General features: G+C 38.2%; 1 protein-coding gene across 1 annotated transcript; it reads right to left on the minus strand.

Annotated features, from left to right (window-relative positions):
• Positions 1–2,644: 2,644 nt before the first annotated feature.
• LOC149838330 (calcium-dependent protein kinase SK5-like) lies at positions 2,645–14,340 on the minus strand. The gene is made up of 6 exons (XM_090006521.1): positions 13,336–14,340; positions 12,995–13,147; positions 12,755–12,870; positions 3,899–4,066; positions 3,590–3,814; positions 2,645–3,107 (listed from the first exon to the last, which is right to left on the minus strand). The coding sequence occupies exons 1-6, from the start codon at positions 14,141–14,143 to the stop codon at positions 2,979–2,981; spliced, it is 1,599 nt and encodes a 532-aa protein (XP_089862647.1). The 5' UTR covers positions 14,144–14,340; the 3' UTR covers positions 2,645–2,978.
• Between the last annotated feature and the right edge of the window lie 5,605 nt (positions 14,341–19,945).

Consider the following 19,945-nt stretch of genomic DNA (forward strand, 5'->3'; position numbering starts at 1 on the left):
TGCTTGATATCAGTTACAAGCTCTACACTATACAGCTCTTAGCTATCTAAATAGATAGATCTTAGCTACCGATGTGCATCAGCTTTGGTGGCGGGAATCCACGACTGACCTTTCCCCAGTTAACAGAAGCACCCTCCCTCGTCTTCAGCCACCAAGGGCACGTTTGTGTGCCACGGAAACATGGGGGTTTTCGTGGGAATTCATTTCCGTGGGCCCTCTCTTTTCGCGGTCCCCCTCCCATTTCAAAAAAAAGCTTTCCTGTTAGGGAAGGCAGGTCCAATTCTGTTTTAGCTGAAGAAGCCTCTGCAAAAACTTCCCAAGTCTAAGATGTAGGCCACAAGGGCTCCACTCATATGGAAAGGGCCTGACTTGTAAATGTCTCCAAGTTGATGAGATGTCACAAATTTGAAACCCACACCCCAATAGGCAAGGGGACCTCAAGGGTTTACCAACCGGAGGTCAGCCAATGTGCGGTTGGAGGGAAGGCAGGGTTGTTCCTTGTATTATCCAAAAAAAGTCTAAAATGTAGCTTTCTGGTTTGATTAAGACCTTATCGTAGGTATACTCCCATCTTCACCAAAGGCTACTTTCGAGTCTCCTTCAGTATCGGAAAAAAATTGCCAAAAAAATTTATAAACCGAAACTAAATAGGCCCCAGATCAGATACCCATACCCACAAGATTTTATCATACTAGGTTTTGCGAGGTTACTAGTAAAGAGCTACAAAACGTCATGCCCTTGCTTAAGTGGTTGGAGAGGAAGAGGATCAACCACCCCTCTCTCTCTCTCTCTCTGGCCTTTGGACCTTGCACTTTTTCCCCTTCGTACCTCAAGCAAACGCAAACATGAAAAACGCCAAAAGTCCATAAACATTTTTGTTTGCTTTGGTGGAATGATTTACGTAGGTGTTGGTGTTGAGAAGTTAAAATCCTGAACGAGCATGAACTCACAAAAAGGGAAGACCACAATCAACCGGTCTCGCTCATTTCAACCACAAAGACCACCCAGAATCTCATAGCTTCTCGGATGCCTCATTCTTTAATGATTAAAAGGGCAATATACATATAGCTACCTAATATATGGTATTAAAATTGAATAGTCTAACACAATCATAAATATATAAAATAATATGGTACATATAGGTACCTAACATATGGCAAATTAAATGAAAAACCGTGACTCGTGCGAATCATGCGGCCGATCAAAGACTGAGTTCTAAATTTGCCACCCATGGGGAACTCGTCCTAAATCATCCACTCAAATGATTAGATTGTCAAAAATCCCAACAGATTTTATTCTACATGGTTTTGGATTCACATTTATATGCAATAAGAATTTTCAGGCCCCAAATGAATCGCCTGCCTACAATGTATCAAAACTTCACAACTCAAAAGATCATGATTTTATTACGAAAAAAGCACGATTCCTAGTAAACAAATCTTGCTCGACAGTCTATAGTGATAGGGAGAGAGAGAGAGAGAGAGAGAGAGAGAGAGGGACCATCCATGTCAAACATTTTTAGAAGTCTTTTCTGACAAATCTGACCATTCAGATGTGAACTCCACGTTTTTTTTTTCAAGAGAAACAGGGAAACCATTCCCTGAAATAGATACCCACCCCTAGCCCCCAAAGAGTCGTTCAAAGCAATGCAAGGGGTGACGCCCATGGGAATGGAACCTTGACCGCCCCACCTAGCGGCCAAGGCCCCCTCCCACTGCATCAAACCCCTTGGGGCTTGTGAACTCCATGGTTAAAAACCTAAGAATAAGCATTTAGATACATAAATAGGATTTTATACCACCCAGATGGTTTCACATGTGGTAAGCAGCGGCCTGTGTCAAGCTAAAGGCCCAGGTTCCAATACCTCTACCACATGGAGCGGCTGTTGTTCTCTAACCCCATGCCTTTCAAAAAAAAAACAAAAAAGGATTTTATAATATGCTAAAAACAGCAGTTTGAAATTTTCTAGTTTATAAAAAGCTTATTATGCAGCCCGAAAGGGGTTTGGCCTAGTGGGATGGGGCCTAGGCAGGCAGTCTAGGTTCAAATCCTTGCACAAGCTGAAGCCCATGAAGTTTTATGCTGCCAGGACAGTAATCGTAAGTACAGCAGGCAAAGCCAGAGCGGCTAGGTCTCTGATCCAGTGGGTGGTTTCTCCCTGTAAATATATATAAAAAAAAGATTATGCATCGAAATTTTGATCCAAGTAACTATTAATTTTTTTTTTATCCAAGTACCTAGATGAAAAAAATTTGCTCTAGTTTTTTTACCATACAGACGTGACCATGGTTAAAAACATAAAAATAGGCTCTTAGATCAAAAATTTTTTATGCATAAATAGGATTTTATAATGTGCTTAAGTATAAACAGTTGGAAAATTTTCAAATTTACTAGATTATAAAAATCTTGTTATGTGACAAAAAAATCTGATCTAAGTACCTAGTCTCAGGTTTTTAAACACAGATAATATTTGTATGAATAGATTTGCTGAAAAGCACATCTAGAATTGATTTTGAAGGTGGTTTGGACGGTTTATAACTTTCTTGGCTTGACCAGTATGTTGTGGTTCAGTGATCAATTCGTTTCTCCATTAAAACAATCATAGTTAACACCACAATGGTTCAGAAAGGGGAGACACATTAAATAAGAAATGAGAAAAGGAAAAGAAAGAGCTTTAGTACCGGAGCTGTTTGTAAGCCATATAATACATTCTGCCATTAAGATCTTATCTCCTTTTCAATAGTGAAGATAAAAGGTTTGTCAGAAGGGAAGAAACGTTAAATAAGAAATGAGAATAGGAAAAGAAAGAGCTCTAGTACCAGAAAGTCTGCAAGAAATATAATACATTCTGCAATCAAGATTCTACCTCCTTTCAAATAATGAAGATGGATGTTTTCATGAAAACTGTTGTTTTACCTTGTCATCAATCCATGGCTAAAGTTCAATTTTAATGTAAACGTTTTAGTTGTGCTGGGTTTTCACTTCTCTGCAATTTTCAGTGCATCCCGAAAGCTAACATGCAAACTGTTTCTCATAGTTTTCCTCCCAACAACCCCACTGCCCTTTCTCATCATTGCAGAAAATTCATCATAATCTATACGACCATCCTGCAAGTGCCAACAATAAGGAAAAAATCAAATTCAAGGAAAAATACTTGGAAACCAGTAGAATTCATGACTTGGAAATCATCCATAAAAATCATAAAGGAACATTTAAATCAATGTAGAAATTTTTCTTTCGGTGCCCCAGAATTCCACATTCATGAGGTTTTCAATCATCATCAATTTACATCGGCTTTGGAAACTGTTTATGTGCAGATATTGAAAGACTGATTGAACAAATCTGTGCACAATAGACAGAATAGTGACAAAGGCAGAACTGTGATGCCTAACCTTGCAACTTCACTGCATACATACCAAAGTAAAAGACAACGAGAATCATAATTCTTTACTCGAATTTTCTACATCGCTAAAGGGATAAAATAATGGTTGATGCCAGAAAAAAAAAATGGATCAAGCACTACTCTGAAAGCAATGATGACACAAAAATTATGACAGAAAACATAAATTATAATTTGGGGAGAGAGTACATTATCTTGGTCAATTTCTTTAATCATTTCATCAAGGTGAACATCAGTCAAACCAAATTGACAACATGCTTGTTGAAGCTCATCGATGGTGATGTAACCACTTCCATCCTTGTCGAAGAATGAAAAAGCTGCGAATAAAGTTTCTTCTCTCTCCATCTTGTTCAAATGCACAGTGGCCGCAAGAAATTCTCCATAATCAATGGTACCATTATTGTCAATATCAGCCTGCCACTCAACAAAAAAGAGTTAATATGGCTTGATGGCAATTATATCACAGCTGCAATTTTGCCATTTCACAGTTTTGCTCACCGCTTCCATTAGAGACTTTATCTCTGATTCCATAAGTTCAGAACCTACATTTTTAAGGCCCACCTTCAATTCATCAAACGTGATGCTGCCACTATGATCAGTATCTATCATTTCAAAGACGTCTTTTAATTCACCAATTTCTTCTTCTGAAAGGCTTTCAGCTATAACCTGGCATATAGCAGCTCATAAATAAGTTGGGAAGAAAAGAAACAAGCTACTCTACATAAGAACAGAAGCCACCAGCCACCAGCCACAAGCCACCGGAGGTTACAAACCACTAACAGCACTGTGACATTAAGTAAATATTGAAAGAATCTATAATAGTTTCTAATACTCAAAAGCATTTCAAAAACCTGACTGAAGATCTTTACAGTAGAATGGAAATCGATGTTGACATTACGTAAAGAAAGAGAGTCATCTACAAATTAACTAGCGTGGGGGGGAAAAATCGCAATTTGGCATCACATGGAACTACTTGTTTATCCTTCTCTGATTCCCCATTGGTTCTCTTCCAATCAAATGTCTACTGTGGCAAGTGTTAAACTATGCCACAGAGATACATCACTTGGGCTTCGTGCCCAGGGACAAGACTTGGACATGCTGACACAACCCAGACATGTACGAACCTATGTCACACGAACTCAGCTCCAAGGTCGCCGCACCCGCGTCGACACGCACCGACATGGGTGCGGACACGGGTGCGGCTCGGACTCGGTCAACCCGACCCTGGGTGTGGTCAACGCACCCAGGGGCATTTTGGTCCATTTTTTGAATTTTTTTTTGAATTTTTTTTTTGAAATTTTCTGGGCTACAGCTGTAAGGAAAAAAACCCATCACAACTAAAAAACCTGTACACTTTCAAGTTTTAAGTACAGAATGGGCACAACTCAAGTTTTTGTGGTTTTTTCCTGTATGAAGAAAGTGAATTATTACAGTGTATGAAGAAAGTGCCCAAAAGTGAATTATTCCTGTATGAAGAAAGTGTACAGAATGCCTTCACAATCACCTGTCCCCTAATGGGCACAACTTTGACCGAGTCTTATATATATATATTTTTAATATATATATATAGCCGAGTCCCCGTGTCCAAAAATTTTGAAATTGCGTGGCACCCGCACCCGCACCCATGTGACATAGACGAACTTTATTTTAATACTTTTATTAGGTTTTTAATATTTTTACTATATTTCAATGAAATGCATTTATATATATTAAGATATAAAAAAATTATTAGAATACATTTTCTCTCGTCTTATTTTTCAAAAAATTCATGAACTTGCACCTCGAACTAGTGTCATGCATCAGGTTGCATCCATATCTAGAAAAGAGAGAGAGACAGAGTTCTGATATACATAACCCAAGGTGAACATATAATAACCACATGACTTAAACCTTACACACTGAGGTCCAATAAATTTCAGATTCACAACTTATGAGCTACAGATAATAACTCAGTAAGCCTTATTTCCAAGTCTGATGCATCATGAGATAAATCCAAAAATGCAAGAAGCAGTCAGTCTATTATAAAAGACCGGCTAAGTTGCTGGAATGCAGAGAGAGAGAGATCCAAACTTGAACCTAATATGTTAGTTGTGTGACTTGTGTCCATCCTTAGTCCTAAGTCCTGACTTTTGAGTTCCTTCTAGAACATGGAACCTCAAAACCTTATGAAGCATCTAACAATCTATAGCCATTGTTTGAGCTGTGCATGCTCATTGTGGCTCCTGTCATGGTTGTATTATCAACAGCCAAGATTTCTACATTTATCCACTGCAAACTGTGTCTGTGTTTTCCAGTTTCATGAAGAGCATTTGCATTGCATTGCCTCTACCATGTTCATCTTGCATATTGATGTCAAAGCCCTCAGCCACCACCTGATGCTACATCAATTTCAGATCACCATTATTGCACACTCATGCTTTCAATAAAATAGGTGTTGTCATGTAGCAGGAAACAACAGCAATTGAGCTAGTTCTGCACCTTAGTGAAAAGGAATCATTTGGATTCATATGAAAATAGCTCCCCTCTGTCATGTTGAAGCTTCACCAATCTGAATCCCACTTGGCACTTTTTTCTCTTCCATTCATCCCGCATCACTAGCTTTCATTCCCTGATCTTCAATACTGCCTATTGTACATACACGGTCCTATATTTTCTTAAAGGATTGCCATGGGACATTTGCAATTGGGAACCACCATAGTTAGCTAGACTGTTTGGAAGACGAGTCCAAGGCAAGTATGGGCTATCCCAAACCCTCATCCAAGAATGTCATGGATCACTTTTTCAATAATGCCATCACCAAATTGTGCATCAATGATTAGGTTACCCTAGTGTTTTTTTTTCTATAAAAGTGTTTCATAGCAATAACAAGTCCACATTGTACCCTGTAATGCCAAAGAATTAATTGTGCATTATTTTGTAGTCCATCACCAAAATTGTACATCAATGAATAGGCTATCTTACTTTTCTTTCTACAAAATTGTTTCCTTAATAATGACAACTCCAGTGTTATACCCTGCAATTTCCCATGCCAAAGAATTGTGCATTTTTTTAGTCACCAAGAGCAGGGTTGGGATGTGGAACATTCAACCATGAGATCTAGGAAGAGCAAATTCAAAGAACACATGCATAATATATACAAACATATGTATGTATACATGCATTTATGTGTTCATTTGAAGGGCGTTAAACTAACATGGTTAACTTCACATTATAAAATGAACATCAGTTAGAAGATTGTTTCCAAAAGCATGAATGCTGATTTTGGACTTTGTGATGCACAGTGTCACAATTGCACTGCTTTTAACAGCTGCTAACATTGAGCTGCTTTAGTGGCTATCTAGGTTAAGACCTCACAAGAAGAAATGAGTGTGGAGTTTACTTGATAGCCACATCAACAAAGAATTTCTTCACAAACCTTCCACAATATAGGAAAAAAAGATAGATATCCCCAAAATAGGAAGAGGACTTGTAAAAAGTGGAGGTTTCACTTTAGCAGCGCATATCATCCTTCGATGTCCAAATGGAAGTTGTGAACAAGTCATTGGGGAACACACTCAGATGTTTCGTAGGGAGGTAAGCCATGGAGATGGGAAGAGGTACATTCTAACAGGCAAAGGCTACTACAACAATTTCCAATTTATAAAGATAATGATACTGAGGTGTTTGTGAAAATAGTAAACAATGGAATCTCCATTTTTCAATCAAGGAACAAAAACAGTGCACAACTCATTTATCTAATCGTTAGGCAAGGTGGGGGTGTTCTTGCCCATTTTCTTCTATAAATGGCAGAGCCACTAGAATATTATATTGTTCATTAAACATGTACTAAAATAATTTTATTATTCAAGTACAAAGTTTAATCCCAAAAAAGTATTTTGAAAAGACATGGGTTGCTCTCTCAATTACATGGAAGCATCCTCCAACTTCCTCATGGACTTATGTCCTTACTCCTTAGTGTTCTTTACTACATGATCCAACAATTTTAGAAATGCACAAACAGTTCTAGGTAGTGAAAGTCACAACCTAATCTGTATCTAAGAATCAAGTTAGTAAATATTGTCAAATGTGTTAAGAACCTGCTGGCTTAAGGGCTTGACTTTATATACCATAATCGCTCTAAGGCTTTTTGGTGTATTGGTTAGGCACCTAATATTTGATATCAGAGTAACCACCATGTCTCAAGTTAGATTCTTGGAAGTAGGGATGCAAACGGATCGGATACGAATCAGCTAAATACATAGGAAAGTCAGATACCGATCGGGTCAGAACAGCCAAAAATCATAAAAGTGGCATACTGGATCTGGTCTGTTTGCATCCCTACCTGGAAGGTAACCTAGGAAAAGGGCTACCTAGACCAGAGTGAGAGCCATCTTAGAGTGGGCCGCGAAGGATGTTGCATGTGGAGCATGGCGGATTGTTAGGATCTTGCTGGACTTTATGCACTTTAATCACCCTAAGGCTTTTTGGCGTATTGGTTAGGCACTCAACAATATGCTATTGAGATAGGCAAATCCTGTGATTCTAACATTTTAAATTGAGTAGAAGCAGATATGACATGAGAGCAAGTGTATACTACTCGGTCTTGAGATTATACATGCTATATATTGGCATTCTCCACTTCTCCACCAACTGAACCAAGGTCATTCTCTAGATACATCATTATAGTATCATTTCATATAGATTAATTTCATAAAAGTATTGCAATGTTTAATATAACTTTTGAAGTTTCTAATTCTTAGTCACTGCCCCATCTTTACTCTTCAAAGCAATGTTAGCTGCTTCCATACACAAAATGAGGTATCGGTAAGTGTTGAAGTGTTGATGATAGTTGCTTTCACACACTGGAATTAAATTGTGTGGATACATGTAGGTGCTGGCCATTCCCAAAATGTCTATATGCAAGACAATGCAAGCAACAGTTCTAAATGATTACAAATAGAACCACCATTCTCACCATGAACCAGTTAACTCCCAAAGTTTGGAATGGCTTCCCCTAACAAATACTTTACGGCTAGCCAAAACACTAACAGAAAATGAGAAGTTTTAGTTGTAACCATATGTGTATGTCAGCAAAAGGTTGAAGCCAACTTTTAGGGTTGATTCTTTGGCTTATGGTTGCAGGCACAAAGAGATACACTTACTATTCCCTTGCTGCAAAAACAATGATCATACATGGGCTGGGATGTCTGGTGAAAGGTGTTCACTCATTAAGTTGAACTCCACCATAAAGATGGGATTAACACCTTTTTCAAGGTATCAATAATCACTGGCTGTCACTACCGGAAGATGGAAGTCAACCAAATCAACAACTACCAAGCATAAACCTTCCAGCTATTCCATGTACACAATTGCAGCAACGTAAATGATGAAAACCAGAATTGCTAGGTATATGCTCTTCTAGCATCATCATCTCTAATTTGCACCTCCAACTGCAGGTGTATATGAACCATAGTTGCCAGAACAGGAATCGAAAAAGGGAAGCGGTATGGGAATCGGAATCAGGAAGCGATCAATCCAAATGAGGATTTGGGAAGCGGGAAGCGAATAGGAAGCCGTAGGGGGGAATCATTCATGAAGCGGTATAAGAAATTATGAGAAATAATGATAAAATGCTGGATGTAAGAAAACAACTTTTAAAGAATGAAGTTCTTTGAAGAAAGAAGAAGTGACAAAAACCAATAATTAAGAAATGAAGTCTCCAATTGACAATTATACTTATTAGAAAAACTACATAAGATCATTTAATAGGATAACTAAATAACACATACAATCAACAAAAATGCAAAACCTTTAAAAACTACAAGTTCATAAGTTTATTTCGGAGTTTGGATACAAAACATTGATATAATAAAAAAATTGTGCAGATATTGATGCGTAATTCATCACACATGTTATAATTCTAAGAAACTTCAACTAAGCCTAACAATATAATCAATTGTTATATGATACCTTTAAACAACAAGAAATGTACAAGAGTGGACAATGTTATATATATATATATATATATATATATATATATATATATATATATATATATATGTGTGTGTGTGTGTGTGTGTGTGTGTCTTAACAAAACAAACATATAACCTATGTCACATGGAGTCTTCATAAGGGTCGCCGCACCTGCGTCGATGCGACGCGACGTGGGTGCGGGTGCGGCACCCGGTGCGGCTACCATAAGAATCAGCAGCATCGGGTGCAGTCAACCGCATAAATGTCCAGAAATGGACTCGGTCAGCTATGACTGAGTTCATTTCAGTTCAAGTTAAAAAAAATCATGTTTTTTAGAGGGGTTAGGGTACAATTGCGTAAACCCCCCTCCCCTTTCTCGACCCCTCCTCCACCTCCCGTCCCCACTCCTCCTCCTTTTCTTACGGCAGCGGCGACAACACCGGTAAGCTTCTCTCTCCTCTCTTCTTCTTCTTTCTCCTCTCTTTCTTCTTCTTCCCTCCACCGCCTCTCTCTCTCTCTCTCATTGCCGCAAGGGCCGAACCCAAGGTTGAGTTTGGCTCCTGGGTTCAGAAGAACCTAAACCCAGGCCTTGGTTCTGTTCTGCTGAACTCAGACATGCTAGGTTGGGCTCCTGAGTTCAGCATAACCAAATCCAGAGTTGCTGGGTTCAGCTTCCATGCCTGGGTTCAGAAGAAATGAACCCAGGCTTGCATGAATTTATGATATGATAATTATTTTTAATTTGATTTATTGCATGAATTTATGCATGATGAATTGATGATATGATAATTGTTTTATGCTATGATAATTATTTTTATTTCATTAGTAATGCTAACTTAAAACTGTTAAAGTATATATATCCTCCCCGCACCCAAGTTTTTTTAAAGTGCCGCATCACCGCAACCGCACCCGTATCCGTACTCACACCTATGTGCCATAGCATATAACTAATTATGTATTGTTAATGATTTCATATTAATGTAGGTATGAATATAGTAATTGTAATATAATAAAGATGCATATAAGATACATAAAAGCTAATGAGTTGTGCAAAAAGTAATACAAATTAGGCTGATAAGCTATTTATCCTCAGTTCAAAAATTTAGCAATTTGAAGTTTCAAACAGATGTAGTCATATTATGAAACAAAGAACAAACAACTACAATTAAGATAGAGCACAACAGTCCAACATGCATATAGAAAACATATCAAACTAGATACAGTAATTCAAAAAAATAAAAGGAACTTTTTTTTTTGCAATCAAAACACTAAGACTAAAGTCAAAAGTCATGTGCATTTATATTCTATATATTATGTAAATCTGTTCATTTATTTGAGATGAACAAGAGAAAAAGAGAGGCTTGTGGCTGCACTAGACAAAATCACACTACAAATGGTGAGGAATTAAATTTCTCAACTTGGGAATTATAACTCCAATGAAAATAAAAACTCATCCATGGTAATATCAGGATTCCCATAGGTGAGAAACAGGATTCTCATGCATAGGAAGCGCAATTCCACACCGCTTTTGGTTACTGCTTCCTGGGAATCGCGATTCCCGCCTTATAGTAGCACTTCCGGCAACTATTATGAACCAAACCAAGAATTAGTTTGCTCAAACATGTTTTGCTTTTGTCACCAAGCTCAACTGCAACAATGCAAAGCTTACTTAAGCTCAGACTGCATGAATAATAATGGACCTTTCAATTTGGATTAGTGAATCGCATCTTATTCTTCAATTCTTTTCCATAAATGAAATAAATAGTAGGCCTCAAAACCAAATCGAAAACAAACGTGAGCCCTAATTACTAAAAGTTGAAAAAGCCTGTTGGTGCCAAGTTCATTAATTTAGCCAGCTTTGTTTTAATTTGGTTCGCTGCTTGAAAAGAAAAGGTAAAGCAGCAAACTTGAAATTTACTAGGGTATAGAATACATCAATTTTCTACAAGTTTCACTGTTTCTCTTCTAAAATAAGAAATTACAATATTGTTCCGCATGACGCAACTTTCAAAATTTGTGCTCCAAGCAATCATTATAGTTGGTGCCATCTCTGTCATATTGAGTACCTTCACACCATACCAAAATGGGAACGAAGAGAATTATTTGGATCTCTGAGACATGAGCTAGTTGGAACTCAAAGACATACTTTGTGGCTTGATCAATAGGCCAACCATTAAACTCAAAAAGGAATTATTCCCCAAAAAAATTGAACTATCATACCATCTTTTGGCAGATGATGCATACTTGAAAATTAAATACATAGACCTTCCATGATCTCTGCCAGAAAATTGAATTGCTTATTATAGATTGCAGCACAGAGAATAGGATAATTAATGCCAAGTTGAGAAGAAGACTTGGAAGAGAGCATGCATGGAGATTGGAATTCTATTTGTTTCTCCTAACATAATGAGAGTAAGGTGATTAACTACTTGATTCAACAAATTCCTTGTTCAAGTCCCCCTGCCCCATAAATCTAGAACTTGAATTTTTATGGTTGTATGTCTCATTATCATAATTCATCCTTGGACATTAGTCATCTGATACAAGATGGACACCTTGGATATGTTTCATCTTCATAACTACTAGGGAAGGACAGGTTTTGGCCTCATTGTGAACACAACCCAGTTCAGGTAATCTTATTTCAATTGATGTTAAAGAAAATCATCCTAACGACTCAACATAAATAACAAATTCCTTCTTTCAAATTCTTCCCCTCCCATTCTAGAAATTTGTCATATACAATAGTATGAAATGTTTCACAGCAAGGTCCATGATGAACAATTGTAGATGTCCCAAAAGAGTCAACATTATAAATCAGTTTGACAGTTCTAATGCTTCCAATCCTTTAATTCTTCACTTTAGTTACTAGAGGGTGAAACCACGCTGGCAAAGGAGTTGAACAAGCTGAGCTTGCTTGTTCAAGCTTGGCTTTTCCTTCTTCAATATAGGCTTGAACCCGGACCCTAGCTCACCCTGCCACGAGCCCAAGCTGAGTTTGAGCTGATTCACTATGAGCGAGCTGAGTTCAAGCTGTCTCATTTGAAAAGCACAAATCCTTTCTTTGAAGAGGGAAATGTACTTCGAGACTTGTTTCAAAATATTTTGTTTTGCAAAGAATGATAAGGTGAAGAAATATTCTCCCAACCTCTTGTATCTGAAGTCATGCCTAGCGCCAATTCATTTACATTTTATATATGATAAATATAAAATATCTTATTACCCATATAAGACTACCCGAGGCCACAGGAGCTCAGCCAAAGACGAACAGTTCTTGTTCAGTTTTGGCTCATTTGGCCAAATACCAAGTTTTTTTCAATTTCACAAGCACAAAAGAGCTCATTTATCAATAATTCAGGCAAATATTCTGTTTGGCAGGAGAATGGGGCTGATGGGAAAGCTTACCCTTAAAGCCATCTTCTTAAGTTTGTTCATGGCGGAGAATTGCTTGAGTCGTGAAATCACTGTCGAATCAAGAGGCTTATCCAGAGCAACATTATCATCAACGATCCATGGGTGGCCTATTACAAGAACAAGGCAACATAACAAGAAGAAGAAGAATCCTATAAACCATCAATTGCAGTCATCCAAAATGGATTAAGGTGGTTGCATCGCACTGCCAAAAAACAAAGGAAATCTACTCACATAGCACTTGACGAGCAGTGAATCTCTTCCTCGGGTTCCTATTAAGCATATTCCGAATTAGATCCTTCGCACTTTCAGAAATGCCGGGCCATGGCTCGGACTTGAAATCTAATTGGTCTTGCAGAATCTGTCTGAATATCCCCTGTTCAGTATCTTAAGATACCAACAACAACACAAACACAAGTAAAAAAAACGATAGCAACAGATGACTAGAAGTTGATCAATTAAAAAATCACCAAACAAAACAGGACAAAGGGAAAATCCTAACCAAAACTCCCATTTTTTCTTCTCTCTTTCTGTTTGCTTGTTAGAAGAAGAAACACAAAATGCTGTGTAAGTACCTGCCCAGAAAGGCGGGACTCCAGAGAGCAGGATGTAAAGGATGACGCCCGCGCTCCACACATCGGACTCCGGCCCGTAATGCTTCCTCAGGACCTCCGGCGCGACGTAGTACGGGCTGCCGACGACGTCGCAGAAGACGTCGCCGGACCTGTAGAAGACAGAGAGGCCGAAATCGGTGGCCTTGAGCGGCGCCTCCTCGCGGGCGTCGGCGAAGAGGAAGTTCTCCGGCTTGAGATCGCGGTGCATGACGCCGGAGGAGTGGCAGGCGTCGACGACGCCAACGATGGTTCGGATGAGCCCCGCGGCCTTCCTCTCGCTGTAGTGGCCCTTCTGTATGATGCGGTCGAAGAGCTCGCCGCCGGCGCAGAGCTCCATGACGAGGTGGACGAAAAGCGCGTCCTCGTAGGCGCCCTTGATCTGCACGACGTTGGGGTGGCCGCAGAGGTGGTGCATTATCTGGATCTCACGCCTCACGTCCTCGTAGTCCTCCGCGCAGATGAGCTTGCGCTTGGGGATGGACTTGCAGGCGTACTCGGCGCCCGTCGACTTCTCAACGCACAGGTACGTCGTCCCGAACTGCCCTTGCCCTAGCTTCTTCCCTATCGTGTACACGTCCCTCACGTTCTCCGTCGCCCGGAGAAGGACGCGGCCGCGGACCAGAGGAGCTGTTGTTGTTGTTGTTGTTGTTTGTGGTGGTGGTACGCTTGTGGTGGTCGTAGCGCCACCACCGCCGGCGGAGCTGCTGACACCTGCGGCGGTGGATTTCTTCGTCATTTTTTGGGCCTCTGGAGTCTCTCTCTCTATCATGGATGGGATTGGTTTGGTTGTCTAGTTTTGGGGTTTTTCTCATCTCTGCGCGTATACAGAAAAAGAGGACCGTGGAGAGTCGAGTCAAGCAGTGGACCTTTTGGCGTTTCATGGCTCTCTGACACATTCTTTCCTTCCCAGGGAAGCTGCTCAGAAACTTCATGCCCCCTTTTTTGTTTCTGTTCTTTTTTTTTTTCCTGAGTAATTTGCCAAAAGCCGCACAAATTTTCATCTATTTGCCAAAAAAAAGGGGGGAGGAAAGACATAATTGAATGCATTTTCAATTTTTCAGCATGAGGTTTAAAATGGCATTTTTGGTTGGGCTTATCTTTTTTATTGACAATTTCACAAATTTTTTTAATTGACAGTTGCTGCATTTTTATAGCAATTTTTACTACTATCCACATGAAGATGGAAATGGCCTTCTACCATGATCTCCCCCTACACAAACAAATTTTTGATAAAACTCTAAAATGGCACTTTTCTTTGAACCATTTTTTTTTCCTTTTCTTTTGAAAAAGACAAGAAAATTTCAGGTAGCAAACCTTGTCTAGAGTTTCTCTTTGTAGAATAGAATTTTTTTTTGTTTCTTACTTACACGGACCATATTTTTTCTTTTCTATCAATCTCTAATTCTGATCTTTCCTCCCTAATCTGATATTATGGTGCTAGTATAGACATAAATTCTGTTGTGATCCATCCTGTACTGTAATAAGTAGCGGGAGTTTGCAATACCATCCTTTCTTTAACTACCAGAGGCAGCAAGCAGCGGCAACTTATTCAAGTAAGATCGTCAACCAGTTTGTATTGTGATGTGTTTTTCTTTGATTTTGCAACATTCTTCTTTGGCAATTCTTTTAGTATGTTTGATGATATTTTATTTTATTTCAGCATTTATCTCTTTGTTTTGCTCAAATCATACTTTGAAGGGTTAAAAGAAGAGGTAACAACATCAGGTCATCTAAAAAACAGATAAAAGTTTGGGAAGGCCAATCTCCTGCAATTGAATTCATGCAAAAACTATTTCATTTTAGTCCTTATTTTTGGAGTAATTTCAGATACCCCACAATTTTTTTTTTATCAAAAACTAGTATAACCACCAAAGTTTTCATATATTTCAAATAAAGACCACAGTTTTGCCACAATTAAGCAAATACCCCCATTTATTTATGGGAGTATTTATTATCTACACTGAGAGATTTCAAACCCCTAATTGGAAGTCATAACCGCAGGCCATGTCTGACCCCGCAGCTGTGGTGTGTTCAGCATAATCAATTAAGTAGGGATTGTATTCTATTTGATGTAAAAACAAAAATCTTTTGAAGGGTAAAATTTTAATACATTGTAGGCTGTTGATTTTTTCAAAAAAAAAAAAACACCAAGACTTGCATATCCACAAGGGTTGGTGTCAAGGATAGACCAATAAAACAAAAGATGTGGTTTTTAGCTTGTGGTTTTGAAAGACATGAGTGCAGACAATATTTTCTCTTTGTCTATGATCTTTAATTCAAGAAGGCATTATTAATGCAGCGACTCTACATATGCGCACCACTGATAGCGACCTTTCTCAACATTTCTTAAAGTTGGGGATCACACCCATCTCAAGAAATGCCAAGATGGGTGGCTGTGTGGGCCATGAAATGATGCAGCTGCACTGCATTTTATGTGAACACTTAATTCAATATTCAGTCAGTGTTGATTGTAAAATTAAAATTAGTATATCGCAATGGAAACAAAGTTTTCATTTATATTCAATGTGTTCATATTTTTAACGTTTAAGTCATAATATTTTTATTTTTTTATCTTTTCATTTTTTGATGTTTACAATGAGAAACCACCCCCACCCCCATGATCAAAGACATAGTTTCTTACCATTGTTGTGTCAAATATTACTAGAGCAAAACAAAGTTTTTATTTGTTTTTTTTTAAGAAAAAGATTAGCATAGGGATGAAAGTAAATGGGCTTTAATTATTTTCATAAAATTCAATCGGTCATTTTGATATATAAATGTGTGCAATTACATTGCACCTGATACTCCCTCCACAGACACCATAAAAATCATTGCTCAACCTATTGTAATTTTCAATGAAGAAAAAAATAATCATTGGTTTTCTCTTCAACAATCCAATAAAAAAAAGTTTCTAAGATACTTGAAGTTGAGAAAACTTTGAAGAAATATTATATTTTTAAGATTATTAAGGAATTTGATGTGGCATGTCTTAATCAACTATGGGTATCTACTAATATATTATTCTTTTTGTCTCATCTTACGTGTTAGAGCAATGGTTTCTTAACCATAATTAAGTTAACAACGAAGATAGGAGAGAGGAAAGAAAGATTATCACATCAAAATTAACGTGGTTTGATTCCAATAGGAATCTACATTCACGAATGTAGGGAGACCTTACACACTCGATCAGGCTCTCCCTTTTTCATTCAACTTATTTAAATATTATTTATAATTCACATGAGAAAATGTAGGAGGCTCCAATATTCCAACATAGATGGCAATCCTATCATTTGCCTTATCAATAAATTTACAAGAATCACGTATTTTGGTTTCCTTGATTTTGAGGTCATCTTGATCCTTGATATGGACTATCTTTGTGGTCATCTTTATCCTTGAAATTGATGTGATCCTTAAGCCTATCTTGATCCTCAATATGCTCCCTCAAACTTAAGGGTCGGTTACGAAGCTTGAGCTTGTTGCGAAGAAGAATAAATCATGTTGTCCCAACAGCTTTAATCATAATGTATGCTATCTGATATCGTAAGTGTTGATATGGTGAACTTGAAGTTCCTGCGAACACAATCATGATCGAAATGAAAATCAATCTCTATATATGTGCTTATTTCAGTTGTGAACTATGGGATTGGCAGACATATATATATATGTTGCTCTGATGTTATCACACCATAAGACTGGTGGTTGAGGGAGCTGAATTTTAAGTTTAAATAACAAAAAATCGAAGACATGTAGTTTCGATAGTAGCATTTGCAAGGGCTTAATACTCTGCCTATGTGTTGGATCTGGATACAGTGTTGCTTGCGAGCACTCCAAGAAACTAAATTTGATCCAATGAAGACTATAAAACCACTTATGAATTTTCAATCATCCACACACCTGCCCAGTCAAAATCCGAATAGGTGGAGATACCAAAGTCCTTAGATCTGGATATATAGAGCCTTAGGTCTATCGCGTAGGATACACTTAACGGTGTCCCAATGACTAGTGGTTGAGCAGTGCATGAACTGACAAATTTTGTTGACGGAGAAGGCCAGTTCTGGCTAGTCAGAGAGCCCACAATCTGTCTATACTTAGTTGGATCTGGTAGATGATCACCATCCAACACAAATAACTTGGTTGACATTGAGATAGGGGAAGAAACTGGTTTAGCTCCATCCATGTCGGCCTTGTGTAAGAGATCCAAGATATATTTCCTTTGACTTAGGATAATCCATGTTGGTGTGTAGATGACCTCTATTCCAAAAAAAAAATATATAAAGGCCCAAGATTCTTAAGTGCAAATTCTCTACCCATGATTGTGATTAGATTTGTAATTTGAGAGGAGGAGCTGCTGGTAATAATGATGTCATCTACATATATCAAAAAACAGGTTGACAGGGATCCATGTTTATGGATGAATAATGTTGGTTCAGTACGAGACCCAAAAATTCCAAGATGCTCCAAAAATGCACTTAGCCAATGAAACCAAGCCCAAGAAGCTTGTTTTAACCCATGTAATGCTTTTTGAAGGTGACACACATGATGTGGATATTGGTTGTTGACAAACTCTTGGGGTTGGTTCATGTATCTCAGCCAAATATTATGACTTAGGTTCTCCCTTGAATAATAGGCATAATTGGCCAAAATATCCTAAAACAAAACCTAACCCTAATTCTATAAAACTTTTTGCAGGTTGTCTCTATTCTCACTACACTTTTACTGGATACACTTGCAATTTTGAGATGTGAGAGACTTGACTCGACCTGCACTCAAATTCTCATAGACTGCAAACAACATATTGAGAGGAGACTTTGAGTATTGCAAGGATATCACTGATATTCTTAAAATGTCATATCAAGGGCCGATATAATACCAAAAACATGGTATTTTTTATATTTTCATTTACTTTTATGTATCTTATATTTACCTTTTATATTTTCATATATGCCAATATTTTCTCAATATTTATGCAAAAAACAAAAATTTCAAAAATATCGCAACACTTCTCCAGATAATGTGATTCATGACATCGACTTTGACAAATCCTACATGAAAGTTGAGAAAAAGTGAGAAGATGAAATAGAAGGGTTTTTGTGTTGATCTTCAAAACAAAGTGGTGATCATAAGATCAGATTACGATCAAACCACCCACTTCACTGAAAGAAAAACATCTTCTAAGCTGCTATTAGGGATGGCAATTCATGGACCAAGGTGGTGGTGGGGGTGGGGGACAAGGTCTCCACCCCCATCCCGTCTCAAAATCCTGCCCTCTATCCCCACTTCCATCCCCGTACAAGTTTTGATTTTAACCTACAGCCCCATTTCATGTCCTCCATCTCGAGTCCAAATAGGGTGAGGCGGGGTGGGGCCTTGTTTCCCCTTGGTTCATTGCCATCCCTAAAGAAGAATCGAGGATGGAGCGGGGCGGGGCATGGGAAAGCGTAAGTCCATTCCCGCCTCCATCCCCGCATAGGTTTTGATTTTAACCTCCATCCTCGCATCCATCCCTATTTCATGTCCTCAATCCCCGGTTCAAACAGGGCGAGGCAGGGTGGGTCCCCATTTCGCCCTAGTCCACTGCCATCCCTAGCTGCGATGAATCAGCAATGACACTCATGGAATTGCCAAAAAGCTTTGCAAGTGCAAGGCTTATAACATCTACAAGAAAATTTTCCAATAAATAAATATGAGAGAACTAAAAAAAAAAAAAATCAGTGAATCTCCTACATGAACGTGATACAAATGAAAAGTTGTCACACGGACACACTAGTTGGGGCTAATGGAAGATGACATAACACGTGGACACACTACGACGTGCTATAATATGTGTGTGTGTTTGTTTTTATAACTCAAAGAAACCGCACATGGCACGAAAACCTGCCATACCTACAGTTGTCATGCTGGCAACATAAAACTTCAAGGCTAGGACCCCACCCCGTCCATAATATGTGCTTGACAGCAGTTATAAATTTTCAATCAAGTTTTCTACTCTATTAGTAATAATAATATAGCCTTACACTAGAATATCAAATATATAAATTTATATTTGAATATTAAAAAAACACGTCCTCCTGTTCTAATTTTTCGCCTTCACAAAAGATTTCTCCATGATACTATGGTTGCTCTTCATGTGGCTACATAAGATTTAGCTGATCTTAACATGAATCATTATAACTTTAACTTGCCAGATTTTGTGTTTCATGTTCAGATTTACATTTTCGCAAATAAACTGTCAAATGCTAATTACATATTTTATGTGTGTTTCATGTTTAGATAGACATATATATTTTATAAACAAACTATCCAATGCTAATTATAATCTGGTTGTGATCCACTCACAATGAACATGAGGGAGAAATTTCAAAAAAATCACATATTCGTACCTCCAAATCCAATCCATATCGCCCACCCGTATCCTTATTCATTATCCATGAGACAGATTTCAACTCACAATGAAGAGTAATGCATAAAGAAAGAAGAACCATCTTCTGAAATCTCATGGATTCCAACCCATACATCCTTTAGAATAGATGGAACAAGCAAAAGACAAATTATCAAGTTGTGGCATGAACTG

This window comes from Nuphar pumila, chromosome 5 (assembly GCF_984573655.1).
Source record: "Nuphar pumila chromosome 5, dmNupPumi1.hap1.1, whole genome shotgun sequence".
NCBI classification, from domain to species: domain Eukaryota; kingdom Viridiplantae; phylum Streptophyta; class Magnoliopsida; order Nymphaeales; family Nymphaeaceae; genus Nuphar; species Nuphar pumila.